Source organism: Ctenopharyngodon idella, chromosome 7, assembly GCF_019924925.1.
Source record: "Ctenopharyngodon idella isolate HZGC_01 chromosome 7, HZGC01, whole genome shotgun sequence".
Taxonomy (NCBI): domain Eukaryota; kingdom Metazoa; phylum Chordata; class Actinopteri; order Cypriniformes; family Xenocyprididae; genus Ctenopharyngodon; species Ctenopharyngodon idella.
This window is the reverse complement of record NC_067226.1, coordinates 36,454,299-36,478,356: the sequence shown is the minus strand read 5'-3', so window position 1 is coordinate 36,478,356 and position 24,058 is coordinate 36,454,299. Positions and strand designations below refer to the sequence as shown.

General features: G+C 38.4%; 1 protein-coding gene and 1 long non-coding RNA gene across 3 annotated transcripts; both read left to right on the top strand.

Annotated features, from left to right (window-relative positions):
• Positions 1 to 700: 700 nt before the first annotated feature.
• ostc (oligosaccharyltransferase complex subunit) lies at positions 701 to 23,852 on the top strand. 2 transcript variants are annotated; one of them, XM_051901274.1, is made up of 4 exons: positions 701 to 955; positions 1,355 to 1,448; positions 18,225 to 18,422; positions 18,793 to 18,844. In XM_051901274.1, the coding sequence occupies exons 1-4, from the start codon at positions 817 to 819 to the stop codon at positions 18,827 to 18,829; spliced, it is 468 nt and encodes a 155-aa protein (XP_051757234.1). In that variant the 5' UTR covers positions 701 to 816; the 3' UTR covers positions 18,830 to 18,844. The 2 variants fall into 2 exon arrangements, with proteins under 2 accessions (XP_051757234.1, XP_051757235.1); XM_051901275.1 differs by lacking the exon at positions 18,793 to 18,844 and adding an exon at positions 23,418 to 23,852 and having other exon boundaries at positions 723 to 955.
• Positions 4,536 to 16,339, top strand: LOC127516532 (uncharacterized). Its single transcript, XR_007931010.1, has 2 exons — positions 4,536 to 11,431; positions 11,542 to 16,339. It is a non-coding gene; the product is annotated as an uncharacterized LOC127516532 (long non-coding RNA).
• Positions 23,853 to 24,058: the final 206 nt, after the last annotated feature.

Sequence of the window (24,058 nt, the reverse complement as noted above, 5' to 3'; positions counted from 1 at the left end):
AGGTAAAAATATCTGCGTGCACGCGCATGTCTCTAGTTAACATGGGGTGTGTTCTCAATCAGTTCCCTAGCTCCCGAATCAGTATATCGTGTACAGGAATTCGGGCACTGGTAAGGACCGTAAAGGACGCTGGCTCACTACACATTGGGACACTTATGACTCTATTTCCGGCGACGTGACGACGTCCTCATTGTACAACATGGACAAAAGCAGAGCTGATATCTTTCTGACATTATACTTGTAATGTTATTTAAAGTACATTATGATAAATACTTTGCTTGTTACATATACGTGCAGCATTTCAGCCGTAAATAAATTATAAATGTTTGCTAGATTATGTTAATTACCTGTCTAGCGATGTATGTTTATGCTGAAATGTAATAAAATAATGTTTTGTATTTTAAAAAAAACATCTATTGCACGTCATTATGTGTAGTGCTTTTGCTCACGTGATTTAAGTTTCGCGCTTCAGAACTTCCGTTAAGGGAGCATAGTGAGCGTTGACGCCATAGACATTATAATGTCTATGGTCGACGCTCCCTGGTTTTCACGGTGCATTGTGGGACTTTTTAGGGAGCGAACGGTTCAGTACCCTGGAAGGATTCTGCGATTGAGACAGCCCTTAAAATGGCCGACTCCCTGATCAGTGCCCTGACTACTGAACTAGGGAGCTGATTGAAACACACCCATGATCCCCAGTTGATCCGTAACACCCCTAATCGGAACTCCACACTCTCTTCCTGACACGTCGCTCTACGAACACTGTGACGTATGCATTAGCCGGGCAACCATTGGAATATAGCATTGAGTTAAACCATGGAGACTCTCTTCAGCCTACCGTTTGCTGTACTTGAATGCCCGAATATCAAACTTAAAAAACCATCATGGCTACATATGCCTTCTGCAATGACCGTATATGCCGTCGTGATTGTTTCATATTTTCTCATCACCGGTGGTAAGAGTCTCAAAGCCATCTCAGGCTAAACTAGCCTTTAGCTACTAACCCTTATCATATTGTCTGTGCAGATAGCAGCACAACCGTTTTTTTTTTTTACAAGTTATATTTTGCAGTAGAGACGTTGTGTATTAGACTTTATGTGAATATGAAGATGTATGCTTCCGTGCTTTGTGAAATAATCTTGCGAGTTAGCCTGATTTCTCTGACAATGCTGTTAGCATTCATAAATATCAAATTATATCGTACACGTAGACAGAATGATTTGCTCTTCTGTTATATGACATGAACAAGAATGAATTATTACTTTGCTAAAATAGTTGAATAAAGTGCGACATTACTCTCCACATGACCAAACAAAGCTGTGATTATGCTGATATAATCTTCTGATCTCTTCAGGCATCATATACGATGTGATCGTTGAACCTCCTAGTGTCGGATCAATGACAGACGAACACGGACATCAGCGGCCAGTGGCTTTTCTGGCGTACAGGTAATGGTTTTCGTTTGATACAGACAGTCAGCATGCAATCAGTATTAGGGATGTGCATTTCCATAACTGAGGCCGATACGATACGCATCGATGCAGCCAACGATACGATACATTAAAGATACATTTGAAGCAGCTAATGTTACCGATTAGAGGCTTAGGCTGCGTCCGAAATTGCATACTACGTGAGTAGGTACTACATTTGAATTTGAACGTACTTCCCGACCGTTAAAATGTACATAATATATAGTATGAATATGGGTAGTATGAATGAAATTCGGACGTACTACATCCGTCATGTTAATATTGTCACGTGTCATGCGTCGTCACAACAGCGCGAACATTTAAAGGGCCCGCTCTACTCCGCTTTCATCGGCAATGTTTTTATTAATGCTTACCGCGGCCCTTTCATCTGTGTTTTAACGTCGATTCAATCAATAGCTCAAAGGGGGCGTCGGTCAGCTGCTCGCAGATCACGCTTTTGTTAAATATTTGTCAAAATATAAATCACCTATTTAGCTAGCAAATTTTACCTCAGAATAAAAAGACATGTCTGAACATCATGACAGAGGCTGATTTGGAGCAACGAAATTAAGTAATTTATTGTTATAAATGAATGCATATAAAAATACACAAGAGAAACAAAAGACACATGAATCAATAAACAAACTTGAATACATATATAAATAAATAATGTGTATATATATATATATATATATGACAGAGAGGGAGAGAGAAATACACACAATATATACACAGCCTAAATATTATATACATAAATAAATACAGTGATAATGATAATAAATAGTATATACATATTCTAAAAAAAAAAATTAAAAAAAAAAATTTACATAACGTTTACAAACAGCCCTACGACCTACTGCCGCCTGAATGTTGCTGTCCGTTAAGTTTTCTAATCTCATTAAACTGCTTAACAGCGAACGTCTCCGTTAAATAAAAATGTTAACAAGCTGATGTAGCTCGATCTGTTCGTTAGCTTGATGTGCTCTCAGTAATAATGATTAAACATCTTTTTACAGCCGACTCTCAAAATCTTCTCATCGATTCACATTGTTTAAACTTTCAATAAGTCAGCCTTTTACTTACATTATGTTAAACAAGTGCAATTTAACCACAATAAACATTGTTTTTCCCTGAGGTACTTTGAAGAATCCTCTCCTGTGGCCTCACGGGATAGCACAGCGTCCGTCGTATGCATACTACAGAATTGGGGCGGAAGCAGTAGGTCATCTGGGTACTTCTCGCCTACTGTTTTTTGAATACTATGAATTCGGACATACCACTCGCCTCGCATACTGTTTTTCGCATACTATATAGTAGCGAAGTATGCAATTTCGGACGCAGCCTGACATTTTTTTGGGAATCCCACGGGATGGGAAACAAAGGCTGTGTCCGAAATTGGCCCCATTCACTATTCCCTACATCACTCCACTAATATAGTCCACTTGAAGGAGTGAATGAAACGAGTAAGTGAATTCGAACACCGAGTGCGCCGTAAGGTCTGCCGATTTCACATAGTTTGTGCTTGCTGTTTAATCATTTGAAATGTAAACTGGCAGCTCCAGTAGTAATGGATATTTATGTTAAACTCTGCCATGAAAACTAGCATGTACAAACCTTAATTAAACGTTTTAATGACCAATTAAAAAGGAAATTATACCTGTATGATATTATACTGGACCAGCGCGGTTTGGAAAATGAATGGATGATTGATTCAGCTGCGGGCGCCATCTCCTGGCGAGACACGGGAATTCATTCAGCGCACGACTCTCACAGTGCATTATTGGTATTCTATAGCCATTGAGCGTGCATCAGTTGTACACTCGTTATTGCAGTGCATTCTGGGATTGGATGAGTGCACTCAACATCGCCCACTATGGTTTTGGACACCACTACAAATGGCTGTCCCCTCAAATAGTGCCCTATTTAAGGGTGTAGGGGGCGATTTCGGACACAGCCAAAATCACTATTAATCACGTGATTGGGACGGGAAAAAATGTTAGCGGGAGTGGGCGGGACCGGGAATCGTAATAACAATACACAAATATAGTTTATATAAATAAACTATATATTTTAATTTTGAATTCTAGTTGCCCTGTCTTTTTATGCTCTTCTGTTTGCTTTGGTGTGGGTATATAAGTACCGAAACCCGGTATTAAATGGGCCCCGTGGTTAAATTATGGTGTATCGAGCTATCGGTACTGGAGAAATTATGAAGAAAATACACATACATTTATTATTGCTATAGACATTATCTTGCTAATTCTATCTTGCCAGAGTCGCCAGCTGTTTCTATATGCAATAATATTAGGACATTTGTCTATGAAGCAATTTTTGCTATTCGCAATCCAGAAGAGAGATCGAGCTCACCAGAGAAGCTACAGCGCGCGCACAACATTAAAGCCCCGTTTAATTGTGACGATGGAGGAGCATTCAAACGTCTGCTTACACTTTAGACCTGTGATATTAAGCACATTTTATTTTTGATTTCGATTTTGGCTTCCAAGGACCATCAGAAAGAAGGTATTTGTGGTAAAACTATATAAACTAGTCGCTTTTCGTCTAGCACAACTTCCTTTCCTCACAGCAGTCGCATTCGTTCCTCCATAAACCCAAACTTAATGTCAGAATCAGCTCAACCGGTGATTGTTGTAAAATGCACTCTTTACTGTTGCTAAATTGCGGGACATATTTGATTATTATTAACGTTTTAAAACGTTGAAAGCACAATAATCCGCGCAAGAGACTCTGTTCCCCAGGCTGAATTGTGTATGCGCGCTCCAAAACGGATCACAGATCAATTACGCTTTGGGCTTCGGGTGCACGTCCAAACGATCAAATACACACAAAAAATATTTCAAAATACAGAAGAGAGAGATCGCCAAAAAGAATTCCGGCCAAAAAAAAAAAAAAACGATTCACCCCTATCGATGCAGTGCGGTCCGATTTCGATTCGATTCAATGCAATACGATGCAATGGAAAAAAATATGATGCTATGCAGTTCAATATGTAGGGCTCTAAACTTACATTTTTTTTTTTCTCATTCTGGGTCCCCCCCCCCCCCCCCCCCCCCCAATTAATGTTAAAATTAAAACATGGATGAAAAATTGTGTGATTATTCCTTCAAAAATAAAGTCTTAATTATTGTATTATTATTATTATTATTATTATTATTATTAGTAGTAGTAGTAGTAGCAGTATTACAGTACATTATACCATACAATAGTAATACAATAGTAGTGTATAGTACTACAATAGTAATTTCTCTTTGTGTGTATGATTACAATAGTTTTTCTCAAATTAAATGGTAAAATACTTATGAAGTGACTCTCAGAGCAGCTCTGGAGATGAAGTTTGTATTCATGTTGTAATATAGTCAGATGTAAACACTGGAAAAACCTCCCTTTCTGTGTTTGTTTTTCAGTAGATGTCAGCAATCGTCCAATAAACCAAGTCACATTTTCTTATGTCTATCACCATGAATGAAAATGAGAAATGTAGATCTTTTTTTAAAATGGATTTTACATAAAATGTTGCTATTTTATATAAATTTATATATTTAAATTATTACAAATTGAGGCAAATAAATAATAAAAAAATACCATAAGTCCCCCAAAACTACATAACTTTATAATTAAAATGTTAATAAAGTGAGTGATATTATGTTTGTTTAAAAAAAGTTACATTGTTACAAAATCACATTTTACTGTCTTATGTAAGCTTGTCGGACAGAAAAAGGAATGTTGTTGCCCAATGTGTAAAATCATAGCAAGCAACATAGCATAACATAAGTGATAGGCCCTATATTATATCTGTAAACAAGCGTCAATGCCTTGAACGTGATGCGAGCAGCAAGTGGTAGCCAGTGCAGAGAGATGAAGAGAGGTGTGACGTGGGCCCTTTTGGGCTCATGAAAGACATGACATGTTGCAGCATTCTGAATCATTTGTAGAAGTTTGATTGCACACGATGGCAGTCCAGCCAGAAGATCATTGCAGTAATCAAGCCTAGAAATGACCAGGGCCTGAACGAGAAGTTGTGTTGCATGTTCTGTTAGAAATGGTCTGATCTTCCTGATGTTGTGTAGTGTAAATCTGCATGACCGAGCTGTCTTTGCAATGTGTTCTTTGAAGGCCCGTTGGTCATCAAAGATTACTCCAAGATTTCTGGCCGACCTTGATGAGGTAATCAATGATGTACCTAGCTGGATTTTGAAATTGTGCTGTAGATTCAGATTGGCAGGGAAGACGAGAAGCTCTGTCTTTGCCAGGTTGAGCTGCAGGGGATGTTCTTTCATCCATGCCGAGATGTCCGCCAGACAGCTTGAGATTCATGCAGGTACTGTGGGATCATCTGGATGAAATGAAAGGAAGAGCTGTGTGTCATCAGCATAGCAATGTTATGAGAAACCATGTGCCTGTATGATGGGATCCAGTGATGTAGTGTAAATGGAAAAGAAGAGGGGTCCAAGAACTGAACCCTGAGGAACCCCCGTGATTAGTTGATGTGCACCTCCCCTCTCCAGGCAACCCTGAAAGACCTACCTGTGAGATAGGATTCAAACCAGTGAAGTGGAGTTCCTGTGATGCCCAGTGATGACAGGGTGGACAGAAGGATCTGATGATTCACGGTGTCAAAGGCAGCAGATAGATCCAGCAGAATGATAACTGATGATTTGGAATCAGCCTTCGCTATCCGCAGGGATTCTGTGACCAACAGAAGTGCAGTCTCTGTTGAATGGCTGCTCTTGAAACCAGATTGGTTGATGTTCAGCTGGTTATTCTGTGAGAGGAAAGATTATACCTGGTTGAAAACAACCTGTTCAAGTGTTTTTGCTATGAATGGTAGGAGAGAGACAGGTCTGTAACTGTCTACATGTAATGTGTTTAATGTGGGTTTTTTAAGTAGTGGGGTTACCCGAGCCTGCTTGAATGTGGTAGGGAAAATGCCGGTGTGGAGAGATGTTGATAATGTGTGTGAGTGCTGGTAAAAGTGTAGGAGAGATGGCCTGTAGAAGGTGTGAGGGGATGGTGGTAGATATTTCTGCCTCAGTGAGGGGAGAGAAGGAAGAGAGAAGATTTGTGGCTGTCGATGGTCCAAGTTCCTTTGTGTGTGGAACTGAGAACTGACTGCTGATGGTTAATGTTTTGTCAGTGAAGAAATTAGCAAAATCATCAGCAGTTAAAGAGGTGGCGGGTGATGGTGGAGGGGGACAGAGGAACGAGTTAAATGTTTTGAAAAGTGTGTATGTGTTTGAAGCGCTGTTAATATTGTTGTGGAAATATGAAAATTTAGCAGCAGGAACATCATCAGAAAAGGGAGACCGAGTATAGTTGGTGCAACAGGTATTAAATATTTATCAGACGTAGCTAACCCTAAGTCCTGCGTAGTGCTTACACCCAACTTTTTTTATGTCCAGCTGGTGCAACTGGCCCCTAAACACTTCGAATCTGTTATGAAGCCCACTGTGTGAGTTGCTGTTATGACGTCACAATCGTGTTGCATTGTGGTCTGTGGATCTGCCTGAAGTGTAAATATGAGTAGACTCGCTCTCTTGGTCATAATCGAGGGGTTGAGGTTCTGTCCAAATAATTTTCCTTCGTCCACTTGATGAAGTTGAATGCAAGTTCAGAATGCTGGTGGGAATTCCCCCAAGGGGAAGTGCTATGTCTAAAAGTGGAGTTAAATGCAGCTTTTGAAGGCAGCCTTTGTTTTGCACCTTTCATTCAGCCGGTTTTGAAGGATGCATCAAGTGTGTCCTTTGCATCTTCCAATCTCCCACAATCCCCACAAGTAAAAGCATGTAAACATTTGAAATGGTCCATTATTATGGCAGCAACAGGTAAGATGTTACATTAAAGGGGTGGTTCATTATGATTTCACTTTTTTAACTTTAGTTAGTGTGTATTGTTGCTGTTAGAGCATAAACAACATCTGCAAAGTTACGATGCTCAAAGTTCAAAGCAAAGGGAGGTATTTTCTTTTAAAGAATTCTGTTTATGGACTACAACCAAAGAATATAGAACCCAAGAGGTGAAATTCTTATCCTTTTTGGGCAACAGCCACTAGATGGCGCTCTGGTAGCGCAGCCGCCATTATGGGGTGAAAATACCAACTGGAGAGTATAGAACCCAAGAGGTGAAACTCTTATCCTTTTTGGGCAACAGCCGCTAGGGCTGCGTTCCACTCCAGTTTTAGACACGCACACTTCCCTAAGCACTTCCCCTCGGGGGAATCCCTGCCACCATTTTGAAGTGCGTTTCACTTCGTGACGTGAACGAAGGAAGTTTATATGGACAGACCCTTGCTCCCTCGATTTTGACCGAGGGAGCGAGTCTATATATAAATTGTTTTTTTAAATATTTAAAACACACTTATATACATATAGAATGCTGCATTAGACAATTTTGTAAGGGGAAAAAATAAATAATAAATCAGCTCCATTGCGGATTCCAAGTGATCAAGGGCTTAGGACTTTCCAATTCAGCCCATTGCAAAGTTTTCGCCAGTAGTGGGCACTCATGCAACGTAAGCAATGACGTACATCCGAGTCAACGAGACTGAGGGAAGTTAGCGAGGGAAGGGCATTTAAAAAACGAACTGGAACGCAACTGGAACACCATTATGGGGTGAAAATGCCAACTGGACCATAGAATCCTTCACATCTTACGCACCCAAAATCTGTGAATTTCACAACTAAATCAGGGGCCGTATTCACAAAACATTTTATCTTACCACTAAGAGTTCTTAGCTTAAGCTAAGAGTAGGGGCGGGGTTGACCTCGTATACACACAGTGATTGGCTGATGGGGGAGGTGTAGAATAAATATTGTAGAATGAGGTGTCATGTATCCATATTAAAATAAAGGTTCTAAAAATAGAAATGTTGCCCTATTCAAATATTTTTTTTAATAAAATGTTGCCGTATTCAAATAAAGGTTTTAAAATGAAGGCTAAGTGTCACTAATTAAACTAGTATATACAGTTAATTGTCCGCCTCTTGGATGTCTGCATCTCGAGAGATTGCAGAATTAAAGCGACAAATTATGTTTTATAAACAAAGTCTGAGAGGAATGCATTCAAACGGTCTATCTAATCAGCTCGAGAGGAGGAATATATATACAGACAAGAGCCGACTCGCCTATAGTTACTTCGACAGTTTTCTGCATCCCTCCACTACCCTGCTCCTCACTCTCGGCTGGGGTCCTGGGGATACGGGGAGAACTTTGGGTTTGGGCTAAATTCCAAGCTCGGAGCCCTCGATCCCCTTGGACAGCATGCCAAATACGCTTTTTATATATATGTTTTTTACTCTATTCAATCATTTGTAAGTGTGAACTCATGAAAACCACTGCCACAGGTAATCGGACAATATTTATTTGTTAAAGATTTATTTTTGGCATCTCATCGTAGATTCAAATCTATAAATCAAAATGTATTGCATTTATGAAGAAAAACTTCAGCACCTAAGGCTCTCACTACTGCCTCATGGTGTACAGTGTCTTTAGGTGGATTAGGACTGTTTGTGATTTGGTCTTAGTGACTTAGGAGTCCTCTTGACTACTCCTAACGTTTAACAGATTTAGGAGCTAGTTTTAGCGCTAAAATGCTTTGTGAAATACTCTTAGAGCAAAAATTTAGGACTCCTAAAATTAGGACTGACACGCCCATTATTTTTAAGAGTTTCTCCTAAATTGGCAATTTAGGAGCTACTTTTAGCCTTAAAGGGTTAGTTCACCTGAAGCAGTGTTTTGAAATCGGCCATCACTAAATAAGTCGTTATTTTGTTTTTTTTGGCGCACCAAAAATATTCTCGTCGCTTTATAATATTAATATTGAACCACTGTACTGTACTGTATTTAAATATGTTTTTAGTATCTTTATGGATCTTGAGAGAAGAAATGTCATTGCTCCCTATGTAGGCCTTACTGAGCCATCGGATTTAAACAAAAATGTCTTAATTTGTGTTCTGAAGATCAACGAAGGTCTTACGGGTGTAAAACAGCACGAGGGTGAGTAATTAATGACAAAATTTCCATTTTTTGGGTGAACTAACCCTTTAAGATGTTTTGTGAATACGGCCCCTGAAGCGCAATAGAACATTTTTCAAATTAAATTTTATGGCACCTACAGTAAATGTTGTATTGTCTTATACATGTTTTATTTTACCAGTTGTGTAATCCAACCATTCATCCATTTGAGGTAACGTAGTTAGCCTACTTTGAGTATTTCCATTTTATTCAACACTACACATTTATTAATAGTAAATTAATAATGAATACATTTAAGATCATCACGTTTGCAGCGAACAATCTAGATCAGACCTAATGGAGTAATAATAGTATTACTCCACTATCTGAATTGAAATATATATATTGTACGTTTTAATGGATCACGCTACAAACATAATGATCTTATAATACATGGTGCATTTCTGTGTCCGTTATCACATAATTCCCACTTTTGGGCACTTTTGCTTTAACATACAACACTGCAAAAACAAGCTGTTATTTTTTGTTATATTTATTGTCCAACATTCCCAATTTTTCTGATGCATGTCCTTAATTTAATTTCATATGTTGGTATTAATTCAGTGTTTATAATGCTAATACTTGAACTTCAAAGAAGTTTAAGTCAAACTGACTGGGTTTCTAGAGAGCAAAGGTTTTGTGAAAAAAGTGGAAGACTTAAAGTCTGTAAAATAAACTGTTAAAAGGATTTGATGATTACTAGTGTTGTCATTCAGGTTGGATTTTAGCTTTAATGTACTTTATTTATTTATTTATTTTTTTATTATTAACAAAGCAGCTGGTATTGCCATAGAAACTAGTGGACCGACGAGTCACTTTCACGTCAAAATGGCGAAAACGCAGGGCTGCTGCTGGGCGCCGGTGTTGCAATGGAACGTTCTATTGAGTTTCGCTACAACGAGCTTCTTCCTGGGTTGGTGACATCACTAACCCTAAAATTTACATAAACCCTGCCCCCGAGAACACGCGTCAAAGGGGTGACGCCATGTTATTGCAATACAGTACGTAACACAAATGCAATAGCATGTCATAAAAGCAAGATGACAAGATGACAAATTATAACTAATTATTTAATAATTAACTAAACTATACCTGTTCTATCTTCATGCAGCATATATTCTCTGGCTCTGTAGGCATCTTACAACAGTTCCCACACGAGCGATTTATAGATTATCATGACAGAATATGCTAATCAATGACTTTAAAGGGGGGTGTAATGCTATTTCATGCATTCTGACTTATTTACATTCTCATGCTAAACATGGCCAAAGTTTCAAAACACGAGTTGGACATATGACGGAGTATTTCTGTGCCAAATATACAACTTCCGGTTGTGGACATGTTTTGCTGAATTTTTTTCGAGTATGGCCTGTATGACGTCATAAAAGGGTGGAATTCCTTGTATAAGCACTTCTCCCTGATAAGCATTCACACACATCACCCAGAGCAAGAGCACGCCCATCAACGCGTTTCATTCGGGATACGGAAGCAGAGAGATTTTTCAACAATGGCTGTGTCCCATTTCAGGGGCTGCACTCTTTGAAGGCTGCTTACATCATCGAGGCAGTCTCATTTAAGAAAAATAACCATTAGATTGCAAAGTAAGAAAGAAATTACAGTATTTTACACCTCACAGTGAATATCAGTCAATTTTATTACGGTCACTTTTCTTAAATAAGACATCCTTGATGACGTATGCAGCCTTCGAATTGAGACCAGGCTCCTGTCAACAAAGGAGTGTTTTTTTGGTTGTGAGAGAAAGATTACCTTTTTGAGCTTCCCAAAGAACCCAGCGTTAAGGGAACAGTGGATGAAGTTTGTTTTTCCGGGGCAGCAATGGAGTTGTGCACGTATGTTTGTTTGTTCCCAGGATTTCAGTGATAAATACTTTGTAAACAAGTCCCAGTTCGGCGCTGGATTTGCAGATCGCGGGTGGTGAGTAAAGCTGCATCAGATGTCTGTGTTTTGTTGGCAATCGGCGTGCAAGTGCATAAAATGTAAACACGAATGTTTTTGTTCCCTTTTTATTTATAATGATGTCACAGCTAGCAGACGATCTCTACGCAAAAGCTGCGCACACTCGTGACTCTTTAGCTCTGCCCACGGCACTGACGCCAGGCACGCCTCCAGGAGCTCGGCTTTTTTCGGAAAGACTCTGTACAGCGTATCTATCTTTTATAAATATGATAAAACTAAAGACTTTTCGGAGATATGAAGGTGCAATATTACTCTATATGTACCCAAGGTTAACGTGAGATTGGCAGAAACTGTGTGTGATATCCCACATCAGCTATATAAATTAAGCAACTAACCATTCAGAAACATCCTGTTGCATTCTACATGTTGTCACTTATTCTTGAGTCTCTCCATCATAGTCCAACTTCAGTTTGAACATAAAGGCTGAACAGTTTCTGACATTTTGGTGCTGCTAACACTATGTGCTAACAGGAGCTAGAGGTCTGCAGCTATTCATGAAAACTTAACCCGAACCGAAACCCGCGAGTTCTTCGGGGCCCGTTGGGCTCGGGTCGGGTTCAGGTTAAGTTTCAATGAATAGTTTCGGGTTAGGGTTAGTCTGTAACTGAGAAAAACTATATAGGCTGTTAGAAGATGCCACACAAGGCTTATATGTGTTGTGCTTGAAAGAGCGTTCGAGAGTGGGAACACATTTATAATTCACAATTAGATATTAACTGTTTTGCACATGTGCTCCCGCTCTCGCGCACTCTTTCGGTCACAACACGGCACATGACACTCAAACCTATGAGTGCGATAAGGCAAACAATTACTGAGGGAAAACTTATTACAGTGCCAAATGATGCAGGGAAAGCAAATTAAGCCAGTTGAAAAACATGGGATGATGTGAATTATTCTGGCCCACCCACCATCCACTTTCTGCCTCCGCCACTGGTTTGAAGTATATCGGGGCCTTCAGACCCGCCTTCTTTGATTAGATTGGCCATCTCACTCATTTTGACATTGACTAGCGCTGTTAGACTGTTAAGACAGAGCAACCTGAAAGCTTTTAAAACTTTTTGTCATCCAAATAACAAACAGAGCTGCACGTAATGGAGTGCAGAGAAGCATCATATCAAATATTGAGGGACAATTTGGATATTTCTAATTTTTGAGGAGACTTGTCCCTCTAAATGTCTATGGTGGCTATATATCTAAAATATACTCTACATTTCAGAGAATGGGTTCCTTTTCTTTTTTATAGTATTTAAAAATGTCTTAGTTTATTTATTCTACTCATTAAAATGATAGGATAAAACAAATAAAATGAGAAAATTGTGAATTATATAATTTATTTTTATTCATAGCTCCCACAAAATCATAAATGGCTCTGCACAGCCCAAAATGTTGCCTTTGAGTCAAAGATTCAATGGCCCATTCCTAAACACCTGCCTCATTTTTCAATGAATCAGCTGTTTGAACGAATTGTTCGAATGAATGACTAAGACAGTCACTTACTGCCACCTACTGGCGGTTCAGTTTCATGTTTAAAAGTATAATTTTCCCAACATTTCTTATTTGTATAATAAAAAATATTTAAAGAATCTAATAAAATGTTTTTCTTATTGAATTTATTGATCAATTGTAAAAATGTGAAATAAAAGATGAAGCATATATTTAATAAGATTAGGGGAAAGCTTTATAAAGGTAAAAAAAAAAAAAAAAATGTCCTTGGGGTAAATATCATAAATATGCAAATTTAAATATGTAAAAGCTGATGGAACTCTGTTGAGAATATTGCTTCAAAATAAATTATATTTACACCACGAATAAATCCTTTTTTTTTTTTTTTTTTTTTTTTTTTTTTTTTTTTTTCCCAAGACAAGTGAATGACTGATTTACTTGTCCAAAGGACAAGCACATGACAGGGCTTAATGCTGAACACTGTATTTTGTATTTATATGCTCTCCTTTAGGCCTACAGAAAGATTTTATTATCAGATGTAGCTTTGCACACTACCAGCATCTAGAATGATTTTGATCAGCATTTTAGTATTCATAGCAGAGGGCTTTGTCAACTTATATTTTAAAGTTTGTCAGTCGATAAGATTTTGTAGGCTTTGCATACACACGTGCACCCCTTGAAAGCCTGAAACCACAAGGCCCCCCACATAACAAATCCCAATTTAACCCCTGCTAACACCACATGGAAAATATGACTGACAATATTTAATAGTATGTAGCAACATGCAGAGCGTGCATGAGAGCGGTTTCTGCATCGAACGCTGCTATGAGTTTAACAACGCTCGCAACATGGTGCATAGATTATATACGGGCTGGAGTAAGCGCTTTTCAAGTTATAGACATATTGCAAATAGCGTTGTCTGCATCTAGTTTTGTGAAATGTAACCACACTTCAGAAAGTTTAGCCATTGCCCTGTGTGTTGTGGTTGTGTTCTCTCTCAATTCAATTCATTTCAGTTCAATTCATTTCAATTTAGTTGAGCTTTATTGGCATGACTGTGGGATAGCACAATGTTGCCAAAGCAATAAACATGCAGTGCTTCCCACACATACAGGTGCTGGTCATATAATTAGAATATCATCAAAAAGTTGATTTATTTCACTAATTCCGTTCAAAAAGTGAAACTTGTATATTATATTCATTCATTACACACAGACTGATATATTTCAAATGTTTATTTCTTTTAATTTTGATGATTATAACTGACAACTAAGGAAAATCCCAAATTCAGTATCTCAGAAAATTAGAATATTACTTAAGACCAATACAAAGAAAGGATTTTTAGAAATCTTGGCCAACTGAAAAGTATGAACATGAAAAGTATGAGCATGTACAGCACTCAATACTTAGTTGGGGCTCCTTTTGCCTGAATTACTGCAGCAATGCGGCGTGGCATGGAGTCGATCAGTCTGTGGCACTGCTCAGGTGTTATAAGAGCCCAGGTTGCTCTGATAGTGGCCTTCAGCTCTCCTGCATTGTTGGGTCTGGCATATCGCATCTTCCTCTCACAATACCCCAAAACCTTTGCCCATCAGTTTTGGCCACTATGTTTGGTGTGGTAAGTTTAGAAATAGTACTATTTAAGAGCCTGTTTACTGTAGACTGATGGGTCCAAGTCATCACCGGTGCACTGCTGCATTTTTCCAGTTACCAAAAAAAAAAAAGAAAAGGTAATTACTATTTCATTTCTACAGTCAGAGCATTGATTTGTAGAGTGGGAGAAGTTGTTACATTTAAAGTTATAAAAAGTTTATTCAAAGTCATTAAATGTATTAAAATGCATTAAACATATTAATTATTGTTTAAGTAATATTTATTACATTTATTTAAAGTTATTACATTTCTTATTAGGTCAGTTACAAAAAGAATTGACAATCAAGTTTATATCATTTTATCAACTCCATGTCATCATATAACTCCAATACTTCATATCTTCATTGGAAAGCGTGTGTCTCCTCTTCTTTGCTGCCATCTTGTTACTCCTAATAGGTTAGGAGACCTCTCCAGCACTCTTACATAATTTAGGAGCTAAGACCTAGTCTTGACACTTAGGAACCTTTATGAATCATACTTATTCTTAAGTCTAGGAATAAGAGTAAATTACGTCATTCTTAGAATTTTGACACACTTAAGACTAAAATTTTACTCTGAGCGGCTTTATACATACAGGCCCTGGTCTGAAGACATCTACATGCAAATATTCAGTTGCAATCATAGCGCCACCTGCGGGCAACAGGAAATGACATGTTTTACACTGTGATTAACTCCTCATAAAGATTTAACCAGAACATCATCATATATCGTCAGTCTAATCTTAAGGCCTTAAGGATGATAAATTGCAAAGATCTAGAGTTTTCGTTGAAGGACGTGTCTGTGGCAGCCTGACAAAGTCTGATATTTTGCCATAAAAGAGGAAGCTGTTGTAACTCAGGCGTACAATGTCCGATCTGTCAATTCAATTCAATTCAATTCAATTCACATTTATTTGTATAGCGCTTTTCACGATACATATCGTTTCAAAGCAGCTTTACAGAGAATGCATGTCAACATTACAATTTGGAGAATGCAGTTAGCTAATAATGTAATAATTTAGGTGATTAATATACAATCACTGTTTGCAATTTAATTGAAGGTAGAAGCAAAGAGCTCCTGGAAAAATGAATTACATATTAACAATAATTAGGATAATTAGGATCTGTCCTGGCCTAAAGACATCTATATGCCAATATTCAGTTAGTCATAGCGCCACCTGCTGGCAACAGGAAATGGCATGCTTTACACTGTAATTCACTCACAGAAAAACATTTCAATATGCCACGAAGTGCCAAACATACTAGAAACATGTTAAATCATGCAAAACTTGGCCATTTGTTAATGTATGCGATTAACGCCATGACAAAGGAAGTTGTTGTAACTCAGGCATACAATGTCTGATCTGCTCCAAACTTCACATGTTTGATAATAGTCCTGGCCTGAAGACATCTACATGGCAATATTCAGTTACAGTCAAAGCGCCACCTATTGGCAGCAGGAAGTGTGGCACTTTGAAATGACTTGGCCATATTTCCCTTGTATTTACTCGCTTACATGCATGTAACCCATTGTTCACTCTTTTCCTAAGGCCAACGGGTGGCGGTGAGCCTGGGTGCGAGGGCCCTTTCATCGCTGCTTGCAGCTTTAATTTGAATTATTATTTTTTTTTAATGATTTAAAGACTTCGCTTCATTACTGTACTACATTCCATTACTGGATGAATCAGCGTTTCAAATGTTTTGCTCTCTTCACAGAAACATAAAATGGTAGACAAGTATGTCTCGTTTTCTTATTTTTTATTTTTTTAATCTATTATTGTCATGGTAGGTTGCAGACAGGCAGATGAAGACGAAGAATGAGATTCAATACGAAGGTTTAATAATATAAAACAGACAGGCAAACAAGCAACAACACACACTTAACATTGACGATACTGGACAAAGAACTGAACACGAGCAGGAACTAAATACACACAGGTAAATGACGAACAGCTGTGAGGGTGGTTAGTGTCCATGCATTTTAAACTTGTTTTAAAATGCCCCTATTATGGATTTTTTAAAATGACCTTTCATGTAGTTTGTAACATAGCTCTAAGTGAATGAAAACATCCTGCAACAGTTTAAATCTGAAAGTGCACCGTATATAAAGTTATTGTCTCTCAAAAGTAAGAGTCGACTCTGAGTAAATTAAACTAGTCATTTGTAGAACGAATCCCAAGCTGTTTCGTTGTGACATCACGACGAAACATTAGCATATTGGCCGCCCACTTATTGCGCACGCAGGCGCCAGGGAAAATTCATTTTTTTCAACAATACCACAGCAGTACAATCTTTTGTTGTGTTCCCGTCATTTTACTGATGACTGCTTCTCAATCCTCTGGGAGTTTAACGCAGGATTCACAAAATGTTTAGTCTTAAAATATGGATCAATGCCCAGTTTTTTTGGAACAGCTTGCTCCTCTGAATCTCAACCTGTAAGTATGATTAATAATTGATGTTTATATTTTCTAGCGATCATTCAAAATTCATAATTTATGTTATGTTGTGTAACGTACACCCCTAGTCTGTATGTCTCCTGCTAACCGGCTAACTCACGTTTCTGTAGTTCTGCTATTCAGTTGTGGGTCCAATATTGTCTAAAAATGTGTTGATTAATGCAGCTTGTCTGTCTTATTACTTGGAGTAATGATCAAGGATGGAGCACGACTTTTGTTTACAAAGTGTAATGCATTATTAGCTATTCATGTTTGTGCTCGGCTAACGTGGGAGTTTACAACATAGTTGTGGGCTCGGTTCGCTTACATAACTGCAGAACAAACTGTTTTTTTCCTCTGCGTTTTTATTATTACAATAGAGTGGAGCTCTATCTGTATTGTAATTGGATGTTAAGATGCTAGTCTGCACTAACTAGTTGAAGTATTCTCCCTGTAAACATTGTAATGTCAAACAATGATATAGCCATTTTTTACTTTGTTAATAGTTATTCTGAAAAAGTCTGTGTACACATCTGGCCTAAATGTTTATCTTATGTTAGAGGTTTTCAGCTTCGCTTGGCATTCTGATACAGTTCCCACAGGTGCACCTACATAAAGTATAACAACAACGCTGCTATCACGTCTTATAAATATGCAAACTAAGGTGATACTTACTATAGAGAAACGTCCAACTCCAGTCGTGATTGCGGATCAGTTTCTGGTTGATCGACTACTTCAGACGTTTCATCATCGGACTCGGGCTCAAATTGATACGGTAAAATCAATGCTCTTTTCTGTCCATACATTGTATACAGTGTCTTGCAAATTGATAGCTGTCATTCAGTTATGGCAATCAGCGAGCGGTGCGCGCAGTAGACCAATCACAAAGGATTGGGCCATCTGACCAATCAGAGCAGTGTAGGCTCACAGAAAGGAGGGATTTTGTGAGACTGATTCTTTAAACTGCTTCTAACTAATCGTTTACAAAACATTGAGAACTGAGGTGAAATTAAATTTATATTATGAGAAAACGAAAGTGTTTTTTGACCTTGCATGCATGTAAACCTGTTGTAGGAGACTCCCAAAACAATATTAGGAACCTGCATAATAGGAGCACTTTAATATACCTTGATTTTTGATGTGCAGAACAGCACAACAGTGCTTCTGTGATCCTTGTAGCTAGATAAACGCGTTTAAGTGCAACATTAGTCTGTCTCTGAATGATTGTGTTCTCTCTTAAAGGGTGAATGGGCAGTACATCATGGAGGGGTTGGCATCCAGTTTTCTCTTCACCATGGGAGGCCTTGGCTTCATAATTCTGGATCGCTCTAATGCACCCAACATTCCCAAGCTCAACCGTTTCCTCCTGCTCTTCATCGGCTTTGTCAGTGTGCTACTGAGCTTTTTCATGGCCAGAGTCTTCATGAGAATGAAACTGCCGTAAGTCACTACACTTTACATTAACTTTTTAAACATTTAGATGTTTATATTGTATTACACATTCTTTATTATTGTTAGGGGCCAAGCACTCAAGGTATTGTGTTATTGTGTAAGACTGATACCAGACTGTCTGGACCGAGGGGGCTACACTCTGAGAAAACAAAGGAAATTAACATTTGAACTCTCTCTTGCAAAATTAGCAACCCATCTGAGTCGATCACACCTCAGTATTGTGTTAATCTACATTTCCTTTTCTTCTCCCCCTCTTTCCCATCTTTTCTCTTTACATGTGGAGATGACCTGAAATTCACCCAAAAATCTATATGGTTTAATGTGATGGTCATGTTTGGTATCATTTGAAATGTCTCAGTGCGACTGGTACAATGGTCTTATCCCCACAGAAGTAAACCAAAAGGTAATAATAAAGGTTTTAAGAGTTTAGAGATACTTAGCTTACTGTAGTGGGTGTGCCCTCTTCCAGGGTCTTTCATGCAAATTACCTTCTGTCCTCAGTAAGGTGTAAACTACCCAAGTATGGGACCTTGATTATTTAAGGAAATGCTGCAAAGGGCTCAAGGCATGGTTCTGTAGCCAGATCGGCTCATAATAGGGGCTTTCACACCGAATAATTCTAGGAACTCTGTTATAGGATCTAGACACTAGGATAGTTCCCCGAGAACTAATTTCTCCCCCAGGCCACCTGGAATAGGAACTGTGAAGCGGCCGACAGCGGCGTCTTTAAGCGTAGCATTTACAAACGCTAAAAACTGGTGGATGGAGGATGCAGTGATCGGAGCTGTGTTTGTTGTGTGTCGTGGGTTTCGTGATAATGGAGATGGAATGTAAATACATAATTTACGCGACTGAAAGAGCAAAAAGTGGGGCTAAGAGACGAAATATCCTATGACAACTTTCAGTATTAACTATCATGGAGGCGGAGAAAAGAACACAGCCCTGCAGACAACAGGTAAATGCTGTTATCGCTGTTTGTCATGTTCGTGAAGTAAGTATGTTTACACAGCTTTTTTAAAAATGCCAGGTGCTGGTGTGTGACATGCGTTTGACCAATCAACGTACACTCACATCACTGATAGTTTCTATAGTGCTGGTTTAGACCCTACTCTGAAGTGGAAGCTAATTTAGTTCCCGCAAAATGAGTTCCTAGAACTAAAATCGTTCCTAGTTCCTGCGGTGCGAACACGGCAAAATCTGGGTACTTCAGCCAATAGTTCTAGGACAATGAAAAGGTTCCTCCGGTGCGAAAGACCCTTATGCTATGTGTCCTTCAGACACTCAGCAGTATGTATCTTTCTGATGTCAGGTATGCATCTTTTACTCTTTATTTCTTAGCATTTGATGTTTTGTATCAATTATCTTTGAGTTGATTCTGTAATTGGCATGATACATTTACCTGCCTAATAAATTGTTACATCTGATTTTATTCTGACTTACTCTGAAATTATTGACTTTAGTAGATTACGACGTATCCTTTGTTACCGCAAATCTGCGACCATGGTTAAGTACGTATTTGATCTTGGTTTGTATTTAGCATGGGTTTGTATTTATTACCTCATAGTACTGGCCATAACCCCTGATTATTGTCGGAGCTTTAACTAAGTTATTCTGTATGGGGCTACATGGGTACCTTTTAACAGTAGTTAAAAGGTTAAATTGCTTTATCTTTGCAAATCTTTGCACATTTATTAAAAATAAAAAACTAAAAAATCACATGTACATAAGTATTCACAGCCTTTGCTCAATACTTTGTTGAAGCACCTTTGGCACCAATTACAGTCTTTTTGAGTATGATGCTGCAAGCTTGGCACACCTATTTTTGGGCAGTTTCTCCCATTCTTCTTTGCAGGACTTCTCAAGCTCCATCAGGTTAGATGGTGAGCATCGGTGCACAGCCATTTTCAGATCTCTCCAGAGATGTTCAATCGGGTTCAAGTGTGGGCTCTGCCTGGGCCACTCAAGGACATTTACAGAGTTGTCCCGTAGCCACTCCTTTGTTATTTTGGCTGTGTGCTTAGGGTCGTTGTCCTGTTGGATGATGAACTTTCGCCCCAGTCTGGGGTCCAGAGTGCTCTGGAGCAGGTTTTCATCAAGGATGTCTCTGTACATTGCTGCATTCATCTTTCCCTCAATCCTGATTAGTCTCCCAGTTCCTGCTGCTGAAAAGCATCCCCACAGAATGATGCTGCCACCACCATGCTTCACTGTAGGGATGGTATTGGCCAGGTGATGAGTGGTGCCTGATTTCCTCCAGACATGACGCTTGCTATTCAGGCCAAAGAGTACAATCTTTGTTTCATCAGACTAGAGAATTGTTTCTCATGATCTGAGAGTCCTCCAGGTGGGCTGTTATGTGCCTTTTATGGTTGTTCTCCTGGAAGATTCTCCTCTCTCCACAGAGAAACGCTGGAGCTCTGTCAGAGTGACCATCGGGTTCTTGGTCACCTCCCTGACTAAGGCCCTTCTCCCCCGATCGATCAGTTTGGCCGGGCAGCCCGCTCTAGGAAGAGTCCTGGTGGTTCCAAACTTCTTCCTTTACGGATGATGGAGGCCACTGTGCTCATTTGGGACCTTCAGTGCAGAAATTTTTCTGTACCCTTCCCCAGATCTGTGCCTCGATACAGTCCTGTCTCGGAGGTCTACTCTTGGACTTAATGTCTTGGTTTGTGCTCTGACATCCACTGTGGGACCTTGGTGTGTGCCTTTCCAAATCATGTCCAATCTACTGAATTTACCACAGGTGGACTCCAGTCAAGTTGTAGAAACATCTCAAGGATGATCAGTGGAAACAGGATGGACCTGAGCTCAATTTCGAGTGTCATGGCAAAGGCTGTGATTACTTATGTACATGTGATTTTTTATTTTTTTTTTATTTATTTATTTTTTTTTATATTTAATACATTTACAAAGATTTCAAACAAACCTCTTTCACATTGTTGTTATGGGGTATTTTTTATAGAATTTTGAGGAAAACAATGAATTTAATCCCTTTTGAAATAAGGCTGTAACTTAACAAAATGTGGAAAAAGTGAAGTGCTGTGAATACTTTCCGGATGCACTGTAAATGGTCAATAATAAATTGGCATTCTAACCTAAATTCGAGGTCATAATAAAATGGAATCAGATAAAAGTTTAATTGGAATTAAACTACTTTGACACAATGAAAAGTCCGAACGCATGGGGAAACCTTCATCCGCTCTATTAGAAATCGTTGTTGGGCCGATTGGGTGGGCTCTACAATTGTTCTTGTTAGGGGCTAGGGATGGGCATTTCAAGCAAAAATAATATTCGATGATCGCTGGGAATTACTTGATTATTATTCAAAAATTGCACCCCTCCCCCTCATGCACGCACGCATATATAGGCTACACACACATAAAAAGAGAGAGAGGGAGAGAGACTTTTCACGCTTTCAATCTGTATGATAACTAAGGCTGCCCTTGACTAAAGATTTTTCTGGTCGACTAGTAGTCATCCATTTCAAGCGTTTAGTCGACTAATCGCAAGTTTATTAATAAACCATATAAATCGCAATAAAGAGTCTTTAATGCCTACATAGCCTAATCAGTGCTCAAGCGCATGCATAAAGCTTGCCACAGCGCACCGGCAGAAGTAATGATTATAAGTCAAATGATATCCAGTTTTACTCCTAGATTAAAAAAAAAAAAAAAAAAAAGTTTCAGGCAGCGCCACCTTGTGGTCAAAAATTTTAGTTAAATTTAAAATAAATGCTTAAATTTGGCAATATGGCATACACCGCAGGAGAGATTAAAAAGATAATACAGAAAATCATTTCAGTGCCAAGGACTCAATCAATCACTGATCAGTTATTGCTACTGGCAGAGCTTTTGAATAATTTTTCTTATTGTCATGAGACTGGTCTTGTTATGTTCCTTGAGTCATACTGATAACAATGATACCAATTAATCCATAATTTTTTTAAATTTATTTATTTTATAGGATTTTTACCAAATTTGATTGATCATCTTCAGACCATGCCGGCAAAAAGTTTGTGGTTTTTGTGTTGATAGACCAAACCGTTATTGTTTATCGCATTACCTAATTTGATAGTATGATGCCAAACTGAATCCTAGGCTCAGTAGGCTGTGTCTTTGCAATGGTTTGGCATATTGACACCAAACTTTGTGTGTGCCATCAACTGCTTTTCCACCATCAGGGAAAACCATTCTCATTGCTTAGCTGTTGCCCAGCTGGTACGGATATGATTTCATTTTCCACTGTGGGGCTTATAAAAGAGCTCTATGGAATGTAATGCAAACGCTTCAGTTGTTGCCTTGGTAACGCAAGTGTTTACAGATGTATGAGATGTAAATAGCGACAGCATTATGGAGGATGATCAGGTATTTCTTTTAATTTTATGAATAACTGGTTTACTTCACTCAAATAGCACGCTTGGCCAGCTAAAGAAAAAACTGTTAGCCAGGCAACAGTCAAGCAACCAATCCTAAGTGGCAATGTCACTACACGCATTCTACCAGCATGATTCAGCAACCAGAGACAACAATGCTGAGAATGCTGGGCCGAGAACGGTTTGTAATCGTGTAAACCAAGCTGAAGTGGAAATATGACTGGAACTTTTCCTTACCGTTCTTAGAACCGTTTGGTCCAACGGTGTAAAAGAGGCTACTGTCATCCCACACTGACGTTAAATCATATTACAAGTTATTCTATTTATGATTTTTTTTTTTTTTTTTAAATACCTGTTTTGGCTAAAATAATCTAAAAATGTCTTTAATTACTTATTGTAGCAGTTGTTGTGCTTGGCCCCATTAATTGCTGCTTGCAGCTATATTTGTTGTTGTTATTTTCAGACCTTGGAGATAGCAGCAATGTTTCAGCAGTTTCTTTAAAGCTGTATACATGCATAATCATATTGTGGTTTTAGATTATTCTCTGTTGTCTTGCATTTGATGAACTTTTTGTATTTCTGATCATTATCTAAATGTGTTTATCTTGCAGTGGTTACCTTATGGGTTAAAGCTGCAATATGGCATACACCGCAGGAGAGATTAAAGAGAACGTACAGAAAACCATTTCAGTGCCAAGGACTCAATCAAATGCTGATCAGTTATTGCCATTGGCAGAAATTTCCTCCCTTATTTTTTATTTTTTTGTGGTGACACGCAACTTGGACTCTAACAGGACTTTAAATGTGCTAAATTTACTTCTCAACATTGCTGATAAAAACATCTCATTACATTTGTAAAAAGTCCAGAGGGTGATCAGTATTATATTGATGCCCTTAAAAATGACTGTTGTGGTCGAACAAAATCCATTTTGAGTATCTCCTTATACTGTTATTTTGTAGACAGCCTGCTCTGTGAAAAACCCTTAAATGTGGCTGTTTGAGGTGCAGTTTTTTTTCTATAATAAACAAATGTATTTCCCACAAAACTTTTTAAGTTTGAATTATTTGATGATTCAAAATTCTACTTTGTGAAATTATATAAAGTGAAAAAAAGAAGAAAAAATTACAATGAAAGGCTCTTTAAAAGTTATGAAATAGATTTAAAATGTAATAAGACTTGTAGATGTTTTGATAACTTTCAAACACTAGAGAGCAGCACTTGAAAAGACTGACCTGAAATAAACAGTGCTGC